This window comes from Columba livia, chromosome 8, assembly GCF_036013475.1.
Source record: "Columba livia isolate bColLiv1 breed racing homer chromosome 8, bColLiv1.pat.W.v2, whole genome shotgun sequence".
Lineage (NCBI taxonomy): Eukaryota > Metazoa > Chordata > Aves > Columbiformes > Columbidae > Columba > Columba livia.
This window is the reverse complement of record NC_088609.1, coordinates 29,746,202-29,759,535: the sequence shown is the minus strand read 5'-3', so window position 1 is coordinate 29,759,535 and position 13,334 is coordinate 29,746,202. Positions and strand designations below refer to the sequence as shown.

The window sequence follows — 13,334 nt, the reverse complement described above, 5'->3', positions numbered from 1 at the left end:
AGAGCTGCCCTTACTCTGAGCAGGAGTTTGGACCAGAGATGTCTTCAGTTGTTTTCGTGTGACCCGATGATCACAGATGCTCATGAGTGCTCCAAATTTGTGGCCTTTTACTCACCCAAAGCATATGAAATGCTTCTCTCTTCAAGACGCCAAAAAAACGATGCCAAGGGCAGAGACCGCGGTTACCGGGCAGCTCCCACCACCTCTGCGCTACACCCGCGCACAGCCCTCCCCGCACCGCCGCCACAGCCCTCCCGGCGTGCGGAGCGCGCCTCAGGACGGCGAAAGCAGCCGGTGGCTCCCGGGGAGCCGGGGTCCGATCGCTCCCGGGGCGCCCTGCCCGCGGCGCACAGCCAGGCACAACCCCTCCCCGCCTCCGCTCGGGTGCTCACCGCAGACACCCCTCAAACTTTCCCCCGCAGCGTGCGCACACTCTTTCTCCCCTGCCGGGGGAAAACGTGCTCTCGCTCCCTCCGTGCAGCGGGGCCGGGGAGGCGGGCAGCCTGCCTTCCCTCCTCCCTCCCGCCCCGGCTCGCCCGCCCGCCGAAGCCTCGCCGAGGCTCCCGCATTGCACCGCCGTGCCGTGCGCGGGGCTCGGCGCTGCCCACCCGCGCCCCGCCGGCGCCCCCGTCCCCGGCTGGCGGTATGAGCGCCGGCGAGGCGAAGGAGTATCTGGCCCGCAGGGAGATCCCGCAGCTTTTCGAGGTAGGCGAGGCGGAGGGGGGGAGCGTTTTCCGCCCCGTCCGAGGGGGTGCTCCGCGCTGGGACCCCGCGGCGGGCAGCGGGCTGAAGGTGGCTGGAAGGACGGAGCAGTCAGGGGAGGCTGCGGCGCGCGTACCTTGCGCGGGGAGCGGCGCCGCGGAGGGCTGGCCCCGGGCAGGGGGTGCTGCCGGGCGACCGCGGCTCCCGGGGCCGGGCCGAGCTGGGAGCTGGCGCCGCGGAGCCGGCGGGGAAGCGGCTGCCGATGCCCACCTGCGGGAGCCGCCGCGGGCGCGCAGGCAGCCCGGCGGCCGCGCCCCTCCGCACCGCTGCGGCGGCCGCGGCCGCGCCTGCCCTGCGCCTGCCGCCGGGGACAGCGAACTTGGCGTCCTCACGGCAGAGGACACCCGGGGCTGCTCCGCCGAGGAGTTCGGGCGGGGGTTTATCTGTCAGGTTTTCTCCAGATTTTCGTCAGTCTGGGAGAAAGAATAAAAACAAACCACAACTGTTCAGTGAGGTTTAGCTTCCTACAAGTTCCCTGCTGCTAACGATTGATAATTACTTCTCCGTGAACGGGGGATTGTTATTTTTTCCGAATCAGACATCCTGCCACCTATGTTAAACACACACATGCAGAGACACATGTATTTTCCCTGGTCTGATCTGAAGATGCACGTTTTTAAATGTATTTGAAAATTGCAGGACCTAGACCATGCTAATGCTTTACTAACACGTTTAGAATGTGAATGGTTTAACGAGATGCACACAAAACTGTTTTCCTGTAGAGGTTCAGAGCTTGAGCTGGCAAATTTAAAAGAATGGTGCATATCTTCTGCAAAAATACATGGCTAGTTGCTGTGGTCGGTTAAGTAGTATAATAAGGGCATAGATGCATATAAGTTGTATCTTATTTTATAAATACATATGTGTGTAAATAACAGTTGTTGTATAAACTGTAGTTAACAAAAAACTGAGCAAATCCTGAATTGGAGCTATTTACGTTTCTTACTAATAACTGTGACCCTCTAGTTTATTTCACAAAAATTAGGAAAAGCACAAAGGAACAGGAATCATCCTGAAAGACGTATATTGTTAAGAGTGGGTTGGCTGCACTTGTCTTGTGCAGAGGTGAAATGATGATTTAGGTATCACTTTGTCAAGGAAAATCAATTACCATGTGTGAGAGGAGAGCCTGGCATTCCTCTTCCACACTCCCCATAATGCCTGTAAGTGCAGTGGGTGTAGAATTAATACTGTTGACGGGGGTTTTCTAATGGCTGGGAATTTCTGGTCAATTAGGTCTGAAAACACCTATGAACTTTGGATTCAGTTTTTTTTTTTTTCAGTACTGATAAAGATTATATTTGAGTATTTCTTGTGATTTTTAAAAAAAATCTTCATTATTTGTTTAAGTGTTGACTCAAGAATATGGTTAAGACACTTGTGAGTACACTGGTCTTAGGAAAATATACGTTTCAGTGATCTAATAGACTACACAGAACACGTAACTTTTGTGGCTATCTAGCTTGTGCACCGCTCTGCGTATATTTGCCAATAGTGGTTCCACGAAATATATAGGGCACTTTTTTACTATTTTCAGTTTGTATTACAGTGCAAGCAGACAAATATAAAGACATAGGCACGAGCTTCCTGTTCTGAATCGTTTTTGTGACACCAGCAAACGAAAATCATACGATTTGGCAGGCCTCACTTTGACGCATTGGCTTGAAATGGAGAGTCTGAGGACTCATATATAGGGAATATGGGGTTTCTCCGTGTAAATTAAAATTTAAAGTGAGAGTGCTGTTTTTTTCCTGACATCTATCGTTGTAGTGTGTATTTCTGATCTTCCATTGCAGAGTCTGTTGAATGGATTAATGTGTTACAAACCCGATGACCCAATTGAATATTTGGAAAGCTGTTTGCAGAAAGTGAAAGAGCTTGGAGGGTCAGAAAAAGTAAAATGGGACACTTTTGTCAGCCCAGAAAAGAAGAGCCTGCCTCCACTCAATGGAGGACAATCCAGGAGGTCTTTTTTCAGGAATGGTAATGTATTAAGTATAAAAATGATTGTATTTCTTGTGCTGTGGGTGGTTTTACATCCACTGCTGAATTATTTTACACTTCTATAGCAGATCAAGCTTCATTCTGATTTTCCTTAGGCAAAGGACTCAAGGATTCTGTTTCTTTGTATTTTGGCATCTGTTTTTTTCCTCCCAGAATGGATGCTATGCAGGAGAGGAAATTGTGGTCATTTTGCAGCCTAATGATGGATGTTTGCTGTGCAAATGTTTAACACATCAGTGGAAAGATTTCTTATACCTAAAACATCTGCAAAGACAGGGGCAAAGTTGACTCAGTGCACTCGCTTTATATTTTCAGTTGGTCCTTGTGGATGACATCCATAACTTCCATGCAGTTATACTAGGTTGTTTTTCTAGTTTATATTGGAGCTGTATGCTAATTTACTAAATACAACGTAAATGATAAACATAAAAAACTTACAAAATCTAAGCAAGTGTCATACCAATACCTGTAATTATTTTATTTATAATGTTGTCATACAGTAATTAGCTCATCTTTCAGTTGCCATAGTTATTCTTCCTTGCCAACCAGCATTTCATTAAACTAATTAGCAAGACTACTATCTCTGTCTCTGTGTACTACATGTATTACCAAAAGAGTTCTGCTTCCTAGTACAGGTTAGCTACATAACAGAGCACTTCTCAGAGGCCACTGCCCAACTCTGGGTGCTACGGGCAGATTTTCACAGAAAAGCTGATGTGCTTGTAAAGAAACAGCAAAGAAAACGGACTCATAGTGGTTCCAATTTAATAAATCAGCTAAAGAAGCAAGTGTATATAAATATATATATATATATATAAAATATAGTAACAGCAAGCACATTGTGAAATGAGGAGATAGTTGTACTTTATGCTTATGTATTGTACTTATTTAAATCTGCGTAGGCAACAGATCTTGAGTTTTCTGTGTGTTTCCACAATTCCCAGTTTATCTTACTATTTTACAGTGATGCCTGATAATTCTAACTTCCCATACCGACGGTACGACCGACTCCCTCCAATCCAACAGTTTTCAATAGAAAGTGACACCGACCTCTCTGAGACTGCTGAGCTAATTGAGGAGTATGATGTATTTGATCCTGCAAGACCTCGACCAAAAATTATCCTTGTCATAGGTACGAAGGCAGAATAATTTTGACAAGATTTTACTTTGCCTTTTTATTGGTACTGCAAATACATTGAATACCTTATATATATTTAAATACAGTTTTTCCGTCGGCTGTAGCAAGTGCTGTAGCCTAATGAGAGTGTATCAGAAAGTGGAATTGTTTGTGCTGAGGGTGTAGCATCCCAACCGTAAGCGTTTTAGGGGTTGCAGTGAGGACTTGTGGTCACATTCTGTAGACTGGATGCCTGTTAGCAGCTGGAGCTCACGGTGTGCTTGTGGAGCACATCTGCCAGTGTAATTTAATCCAAAACGAACCTGACTCATGCATTTCAAAACACCTTCACCATGTAAACCAAAGTGCTCTTCCAAAGCGTGCACAGGATCCAATCTAAAGCACTGTAGTAGATGTACTCAAAACTGCTCACAAAAAATTTACTTAAAAATATTGGATAAACCAGCTCAAAAAGGTGATAAGGAACTGTTTTCCTCTCTATTTAGAACCTTGAAAACTGATGAGTATGTCCAGCTGGAGTGAGTGTACATGGTCACTACTCCATTGCATTGATAAATTGATCTCTAGATCTATTTGGTGAATGAATCCTGTGCCATCTTCAGGGAGAGCAAACGATCAGTTAGCATTAGTTAATTGTGCTCTCTTCCCAAGTTCTCTCTTGGGTTCTGTTTAGCATCCTTTCTAAGCCACTCATGTTTTCCAGGCTCAGACAAACATACTGTTTATTAAGAAATAGCTACAGTGTAAGTCTAAATCAACATTTTATTCTGTTTCTGAATTTTAAGTTATTTGAATTAGCTTCCTTGTCATCTGGGGGAGCTGCCTTTTGAAATTTTACCGTCAGGCCTAGTTCTCTGATTCTCTGGGCTGTTTAAGTAGTTGTAGCACACATACCATGTGATGGAGAATCAGATTTTTGATCTATAAATCCTTATTTATATTAAAGAGAGATATTGCTTCCGTAACAGAGACTAGTATGTAGTATCGTAAAAGAGAATAGGAACGTCTTCTCCATATTATAGAGTGGGATCTCTAAGAACAGCATGTCCTCTAGGCTCTGCGTCCAGCAGTTCTCGAAAATGTGATATTGGAATATCTTGGAAACAGAAAACCCAGCATTTTTCTAGATGTTCGTGGTATGCCAAAATAATTGCTTAGGCATTTGAATTTTCTTAATCTTTCATTTCAGAATTACAGATCTCAACATGCAAATCTCTCCATGTACCGTTGAACTATAAAGCTTGCATTAGATGGAGAAATAATACATGCCTGCCTTTCATCTTAATTAATTAGCTAGCCTTCCTTTTCATCGAGGAGAAAAGCTGGCTCCTTTTCAGTGAGCGCAGAAGGCTCTTAGTGCACTGAAATCCGTGTAGCTCTGTTGCAGTAGGGTGCTGAATGGAGGTTTGATCTAGCTGAAATAGAGATTGACTTTCACGTCTGGAACTGAGTGCAGGGGTATTTGAAGTGAAATCCTTCAATTCCAGCATACAGTGAACAGACCATGGGCTTTACAGAGCTTTGCTTTTCTTTTCTCCCGTTTATATAGGGAACATTGTAAACATTCCACAAAGGCTATTTCAGATTTATTTTCCAACTGAGTTTCTCTGAATCTGCGCTATATGTAGCTTAGTAGCTATTATCCAATTTTGTACAGCATCAAGAACATTTCTCCCAAATTCGGCTTTCTATTGACAAAGCACATAAAATCACACCCTGGAAAGAATAAAAGAATAGCTAATATACTGAATGAAAGAGAGAAAATGAAAAAAGTGTACTATTAATTTCAAGAGACAAGTATTGTGCACAAAAAATGTGTTGCAGATTTTTCAGTGTGCATAAAATGACAGAAAAAACTTCAGTTAAGTGAAGCTATTTATGTCTGACTAGTGCTAACTAACCATACTGCTTAACTCAGATGGTGCTGCTCCCATGCGTTGTTGGGGACTGAAATGAATACAAGTTAAAGACCTGTCTTCTGCTTCACATATTAGGTGAACTTTTCTTTCATAATGCATTATCCCAACATCTTTTTAATGCTTCCATAAAGATTTTTACAGCTTCTTTGCTTTATGAAATCTATCATCCTTATAATGACCCAGGTAGCTCCCAGGCAAAAGAGAACTCGCTCATAAGGGTGGAGCTTTTGTTGTTTCTCTGTGTTTGCAGGAAAGTCTTCTGGTGAAATGTAAAGCTACGAAGCTGCAAAGTGAGTATGTGACTGGATTTTAGAAAAATCACATGTAACCAGCCAGGACTGCACACATCTGAATCACTGGAAAAATGAAGTTTCTAAGGCATTATGACACCAGGAAACTAGGTTGTGTTTAAAAATGTGTGTCCTAACTTATTTTGACAAAAACATTTTTACTATTGATACAGCCTGAATACAAACATCTTAAATATTAATTACGTGGTGTCATTAGCTCCATAGTTCAGTATGTTTTTTAAACTGTACTTAATCAAAAATATTTTCCTTTTATAATCAAAGTTTAAAGGATAGATCAAAGATGGTGCTGTCAGCAGTGAGCTGGCCTGCTGATTTGTTAAATCCAGGCCACAGCTAGATGTTAAAATCATAAGTCTTTTCAGAAATCTTATTATTACATGATTTTATGTTGAATTTACAAGAATATGAGCAAAACCGAAATCTGGAACTTCCATTGGCAGAGGGAGATTGAAACAACTACTTTATTAAAACTTTTTGCGTATACAAATCTTCACGTGCAACCAGTTAGCAAACAGTTTGAGATGCTACAAATGTTCCCTAGTCTGGACATGTTCTAAGAAATATGCAAAAGAATCATGCTTTTCTTGAATAACGTATAATCTCAGAATAAGTGAAAAGAATGAAAAACATGATTTGATTTTCCTTTCTTGTGAGTAGATTGTCAGTATGACTTATCAAAGAGTTCGATATGGATGTAGAGCTCAATAAATTATAATGATTTACTGTGGCAAGCAATTTTTGCCCTGTCACTTGTCTCTTATTTTATTACCCCTTAGATTGTAGACCAATAATCCCAGTTTGCTATACAGGGTTATTTTTGGATTGGGAAAAACAAAATGTGTGAGAAGTTTATGAACATTAAAGCAAATACGTCATTAGATTTTTTTTCTGCTTGCAGCTCTAAACTGAAATAACAGAAGTGCTGAACTACACTTTTTATTTCTGTAAAGTCTTACCTACTTGGTTTCAAAAAGTTTTTTTTTCAGCTATTTTATAGTTTTACAGAGACTGATATTTTTTCAAGTAACAGTTTTGTTTTTCTGGCATCTTTTGTGTCTTTGCTGGAATATGGATACTATTTTCCTTGTCAGATTTTCTGTTGCTAATTTCCTTCACGTTACTATATATGTTTTGCATCGTTATAGTTTCTGGGGTGCAACATAGTATGTTGCAAACTTGTCTTGAATCTCTAGGGAAATAAACTGAATTTCCTTCCTTGAAAGTTTTGTATCTGCAGGAATTAAGCACAGCTTTGGCTCCACTGTGTTTTATAAACCTTTTGCTTCAAAGCGCAGTCACAACCTACTACCCCCTTTTCCCAGTAGGATTATTGCCAGTAAATAAAGCCGCATAAATTCATACTAATAAACGTTACACATATGTATAAACACACACATACAAGATACACTATGTCTATGTAATGCTCATTAGACTGTAATATGTGGTTTTATATGCAGAGAGAGGGTTGCTTATGGAAATCTTTACACAGAGTGAGCAGACATTCCAGTAATGAGTAAAAATCCTATTAATTCACCTGGCAAAATCTGCTTCATGCAAACTGGCAGCAATCACTGAACGATGAGCTGCACTTCTTTGTGCTGTTGTTTTCATCTATGTAACAAAAAAGACACTGGGCTTCAGTTACTCCAGACCTAGTGACTACTGGTGCCGTGAAAGCTCCCTGACATGTAATATTAGGGCGCAGGTTTGAACCTGGTTACACAGAGAGGGTTGTAACCATATATGATACAATACTGTAAAGCTTATCCTACAGTCAAATGTGTATTAATTATATAAATGCCTAAAAGCTGTTAATGGGTATAATAGAGAACATACAGGAAGCAGTCATATGATTACTAACAAGAAGCTCACTGTATTCATATTTACTTACACTGCATTGCTGTATATTTTCAAGTTCATAGAAAACTTACATTATATTTTCAGTATAATAAGTCTTAATTCTTTGTCTGTTGAAATAAAATTAAATTCCCCCAAAAAATAGCTACTTAGTGTAGGGAATTAACATAAAAACCCATTTGTTTTGGTTTTGCTTGTTATGCTATTCGGTACCATATGCTTTTCTATATATTAATATTTATTTTTATCAAAACAATTCCCCGTTTTTACATGCTGGATTCCAGTTTGTGTGTTCTTTACATCACGTCTTTTTAGTTCATACATTGTCTGATTTTTTCACATGCATTCTGCTGTCCAGCTGACCCTCACTTCAGCATTCCCTGCTATGTAATGTCACTGTTTCATGTGATTTTGATACCTGTTCTACCTGTGCTATATTGAAGAGTCTCTTTGTTCTTCAAGTTGTCCAGCAAGCTGAACCTAACAAATTGCTCCACTATCAGAGATGCTTTAAGCACCAGAACCAGAAGTACGTGTGGTCCAATGAAAGTCCTTGCACCAAATCACTATGGAAACATCTCAGCTGATTATTTAATATTTTTCTGTATTTTAAAATTAGAAGACCTCAGAAACTCATGCAAGCATATTTAGGAGCAGATTTTATTAGTTCTATTTTATGACCAGTCCGTTTCATTGGCTTGTTTAGCCAACTATGATTCTTTCTGCCGTGAATACGCTTTAGACTATCTGGTTCTGTCTTTGGATTCACAGAGTTCAAGAAGGGACCAGTTCATTTGCTCTTCCTCTACTACAAATCGAGAGAAATTACTTTCCAGGAACAGTTTTAGAATGAGGTCAAGGCTAAAATAACATATCTTTTTTAATTCTCAAGTAGATTTATATTCTTTTTTATTTTATATAATATCATTTTACAAACTCTTGCCTTTATGATCAGGTAGATGAGACCCATTTCTAAATGGCGGGTAACAAGCCATGCAACTGCAAGATATGCTGCAATAATGATTGGAAAATTGGCACCAGTAACAAAGATTTCAGCTGTGATTGGGTACTTCAGATGAAAGACTAATGTAATATTTTGCTTATAATTACCAATAGGTGGCCCAGGAAGTGGAAAAGGAACACAGAGTTTGAAAATAGCAGAACGTTATGGATTTAACTACATATCCGTTGGTGAATTGTTAAGAAAGAAGATCCACAGCACAAGCAGCAATAGGAAATGGAGTCTAATTGCCAAAATAATTACTACTGGAGAACTGGCCCCTCAGGTACAACATAGCCTGTGTCGACGTTTACTTTCGAAGGATTTGTTCGTGTATATTAATGTGCACTGTCAAGAAAACCTGCTTTGCAATATTAAATGAAAAACTTCTTTTCTCTGTGAAAGGAAACAACCATAACCGAGATAAAGCAGAGATTAATGCAGATCCCTGATGAAGAGGGTATAGTGATTGATGGATTTCCCAGAGATGTTGCCCAGGCAATCTCCTTTGAGGACCAAGTAAGAGATTCTTTTTGTTCTTAAAATACCTTGCATATCTCTACAATAGTTAAGCTTCTTGAAATTGTCAGTAACATTCCAAGAAAGACTAGATGTTATTTACAACTGAGAATTGCTCTTTAAATCTTTGCAAGTACATAACTACAGATGGACAAAAGTTATTCTTGTGGCTTACGTTGTATTACATTCTGTCTGAAGACAGAATATTTTGTAAAAAGACAATGTGATAGTATAACCAATAATCCAAACCTCTTGTCTCAGAAATGAAAGTCCACCCAAGATGAAGAAGGAAATAACATCAAATCTAACAATATTTTTTGTATCTTTGTGATTTAGAAAGGGGGAGTTGTTGTGTTTCCATATCTATTTGTTCAATTTAGTCTACATTAAGAGAAACATACATAAATCAATGCATATCTTCACAGCACATTTAATCTCAAGTTCATTACGGTGCATTGAAAAGATGGGAATAAAATAAGGGTTAAAACTGCTCATTTTCTGCAAGTTTGGGGAACCAGAAATGCTACTCTTTTTTTTTAGAAATGTTGATGATTCTAAACTACTCCAACTACTATCAGCTACAACTGTGTTCCTGAGTTTTATTCTCATTGTTTTCACATCTGTATTTAAAACTAACCTAAAAATACTTTAATTCAGTGGAAAAACAAACAGCTTATGTCATGTTCTGATCAAGTGCTGTTAACATAACAGTTACGGTCACAAGTAAAGGTTGCATTTTCAGTGCTGAGTTTTAGAGCACCCTTCATGCCGAGCATTTCAAAGTCTTTCACAATTGCTGGTGTACTGCCATTTCTGTACTTTGAATTCTAAGTGGCATTGCCAAGACAGAAGTAACAAAAGAAAGCAGCTAATGAGGCATTTCATTAGTGTGCTTTTATAAAGTATTATTCTGGGCAAAATTTAGAAGACTGAATTGAGGAAATTAAAGGAAACAGACAAAATAGTTATTACAGAAAATAGTCAGTGACTGCCAGCTATATCTCGTTATTAAAAAAGAGAAGATTTTTAAAAATGAAACCGCAGAAGTTTATTCTTAATTGTCACTTACTTGCCTCACTTTTTTTGTCCAGTGTATTGTGTGATAGTGTGACTTAAATGCTTTTCTGGTGCTATAATTTTGTGCCGATGTTGTGTTCAATGAAAGAATGGGGGATGTGAAACCGGAAAAACTGACAAGAGTTAAATTAAGTGCTTCGAGTTATCCCAGGGTCAGATTCTCCTTCTACAAAGGGAAACCAGTTAAAACAACCAGTTAAACAACGCTTGAGCTCCTGTCATAGGGTCCATTAGTAATACCAGTAGAACCTGGAGTCAGGAGGTAATAGAAAAAGCTCAGGCAATACCATGCTGTAGAAAGGGAGGAAGATGGACACCACGTTTCATATGTGTTTGAACCCTCCCTTTGCACCAGTCTAATATGCTTTTGTAGTATTTCCTTATTGAACTTAGAATTTTCCCCTCTGCCACCCTGGTTAGCTCTCGTTGTCTATAGAAAACTACATGGAAGAGAGAATGACAAATTATGGAAATTATAACTTTGACTCCTTTTACTATGTGCTCTTGCTTCAAAGATGCTATAGATTGGTCTCTGTTTATTTTTTGGGGGAAAAGAAGGGATCAATTTAGTCATTGTAGACCTGACTATATTCTCAGAGAGTTCCTTTCTTTTGAGTCTAATGGGATTAGTAAATCATGCTTCTTAAGGCCTGATTCTGCCGGAAAGATAGATGACTATCTGAGTCTCTCAAAAAATCCCAGAGCACTTCATGTAGGACTACCTTTCAGTCTTCTCTATTCTAAAATAAATATGGGAAAGAAAAGAAGGAATCATAGAAATTTTATAGGAGCACAAGAAAGAAAATGTGGTCTGTTTGGGTTCCTCCTTTTTCACCTTTCATTGCGGCTGACACTTACATGAGCCTATTGAAAGCCATGGAAATAAATGCACAAAGGATGTACATATTTCAACATACAACTTCTGTTTAATCCAGTGGGATACGTTCATTGTTTTATCTTGGCTTTATATTTTAAATTAATAAAACATGCTTGTTGTTTCTTTAAAATTCTCTGTTTAGTAAGCCATAATGCTACACACATCAGTAGGAAGGTCTTGTGGTAAGGAAGGGGGACTATCAGCCCCCGTCTTCCTTCGCAGGGTGAGGCTGACAGTGATCTGTGGCATGTCAGGTTATTTACCTTAAATGTGCTAATGTTTTTAAGGCACTCAGAGACCCCTGTTGAGGGATTCCCATTGGGGAAGCGCAATGGAGTTCTGGAGAGTTCAGTAATTAATTGTTGTGATAATTTGTGTAGGTCTTCAATTAAAGATGCTGTGGCTGTTTTCCACAACTTAGAAATATTATAGCTTTCTTGCTAGCAGTGTGTAGAACAGAACAGAATTGTTCTCATGAGCCAAAAGTGACAAGATGTGAAATAATTAGTTGGAAATTCAGCAAATAAAGTTTTGATTAGATAGCGAGACACTTTATAATTAGGAGATCTACTAAGCAATGGAACATCCTGCTGAAGAAAATGGTGAAATCCCACAAAATGCAAATAGTCAAATCACATGATCCTGTCATACGTATGACTTATTCTTATGAAGACATCCCCTGTAGAACACTGAGATCTATTGATAAAAAGTTCTGAATAAGAAATAATTCCTACTGTTATAGTTAATTTTGTCATGGGTGAATACTTACAGATGGTCCCTTTAAGACCAATACACGGTTGCCTTCAAAGGACCAAATGTAATTTTAGGACTGCATAAATGTAGGAGTAGTTACAGCAACTGCGAGGCTGATGTGGCCCCTGGTGAAAATGAGTTTGACACCCCTGATTTAAGGGAACTGCCAAAAGATGCATGAAGTGGAAGTTACTATTTATTTAACTGTTTTCCCTCATTTATGATCCCTTCACAACTGTTAAATGTTTTGATTACGAGGGTTCTAAAATTCAGTTGTATGCGTTGAAACAGTGACTTTATATTATTATAATGTTTGTTTCATAGAGCAGCTAGAACAGTTTGGGGTTTTATTATGTAAATTAAAATAATTATGGTTAGTTTGTGTTAGGGTAAATAGGATATGCTGGCTTTCTCATTTCTTTCAGCCATCTAGGATATAGAGTAGGTGCCAGCAGGAGGAATGAGCAGCAGGGATAAGGGTGACTGTTTATTTATCCTGTGTCATTTGAGTGTGTTGGGATGGGTATTCATCTGTAATCCCATGGAAGCTTGAAATAAACAAAGCAGCCTTTATTTTAAAAGTAGCGTTTTCCACTGTATAGCCTTTCTCCCTTGCCATTTTACACAGACAGAAACAAACTCTTAAGAATATATGTGATAATACAAAAAATCAATTGTGGGGGGAGAATGTGAAGGACAAGTTATTAAACTGAATGGAAAGAGGGATGAGTAATACAAGGTATTGAGTGAGCAGGTAAGGCTGCAACAGAGACTGAACAAATGTGAGGAAAACAAAAAGTCTATAGTCAAAAGAGGCTACAAAAACCTGACATCATTGTAGGTCAAGAAAGTATGTCAGGTCTTTATTAATCGTAAGAAGCCCATATTGTTTTGTTACCCATCTGTTGTTCCTCTTTGTGAGGCATGATGCAGAGGGGTCAAGAAAATACCTGGACCCAATGTCACATAAAGGGCTAGGAAGTCAAAATGTGGAGTAGACGTGAGCTGGCCACTGTGGTCAGTGAAAGGTGGACCAGGAGAGAGCCTGGACAGGTTTGGTCTAAATCACGTCATCTCCCCTTTCTCCCTTGGTGCGTGTTGTGGACAGCGGATGATG

General features: G+C 39.7%; 2 protein-coding genes across 3 annotated transcripts in view; one reads left to right on the top strand and one right to left on the bottom strand.

The window, feature by feature from the left end:
• Positions 1 to 529, bottom strand: part of PIGK (phosphatidylinositol glycan anchor biosynthesis class K) — an 83,510-nt gene extending 82,981 nt beyond the window's left edge. Inside the window, exon 1 of the mRNA XM_065071312.1 lies at positions 393 to 529. The gene's annotated coding sequence lies outside the window, so the exon portion shown is untranslated. The remainder of the gene's footprint in view (positions 1 to 392) is intronic.
• AK5 (adenylate kinase 5) overlaps positions 274 to 13,334 on the top strand; it is a 90,522-nt gene continuing 77,461 nt past the window's right edge. The window contains exons 1-5 of one of the 2 annotated variants that reach the window (XM_065071261.1): positions 274 to 705; positions 2,559 to 2,745; positions 3,731 to 3,898; positions 9,108 to 9,277; positions 9,397 to 9,510. In XM_065071261.1, the coding sequence (XP_064927333.1) occupies positions 646 to 705; positions 2,559 to 2,745; positions 3,731 to 3,898; positions 9,108 to 9,277; positions 9,397 to 9,510 (699 nt within the window). In that variant the 5' untranslated portion in view covers positions 274 to 645. The remainder of the gene's footprint in view (positions 706 to 2,558; positions 2,746 to 3,730; positions 3,899 to 9,107; positions 9,278 to 9,396; positions 9,511 to 13,334) is intronic. The other variant, XM_065071262.1, reaches the window with a different exon arrangement.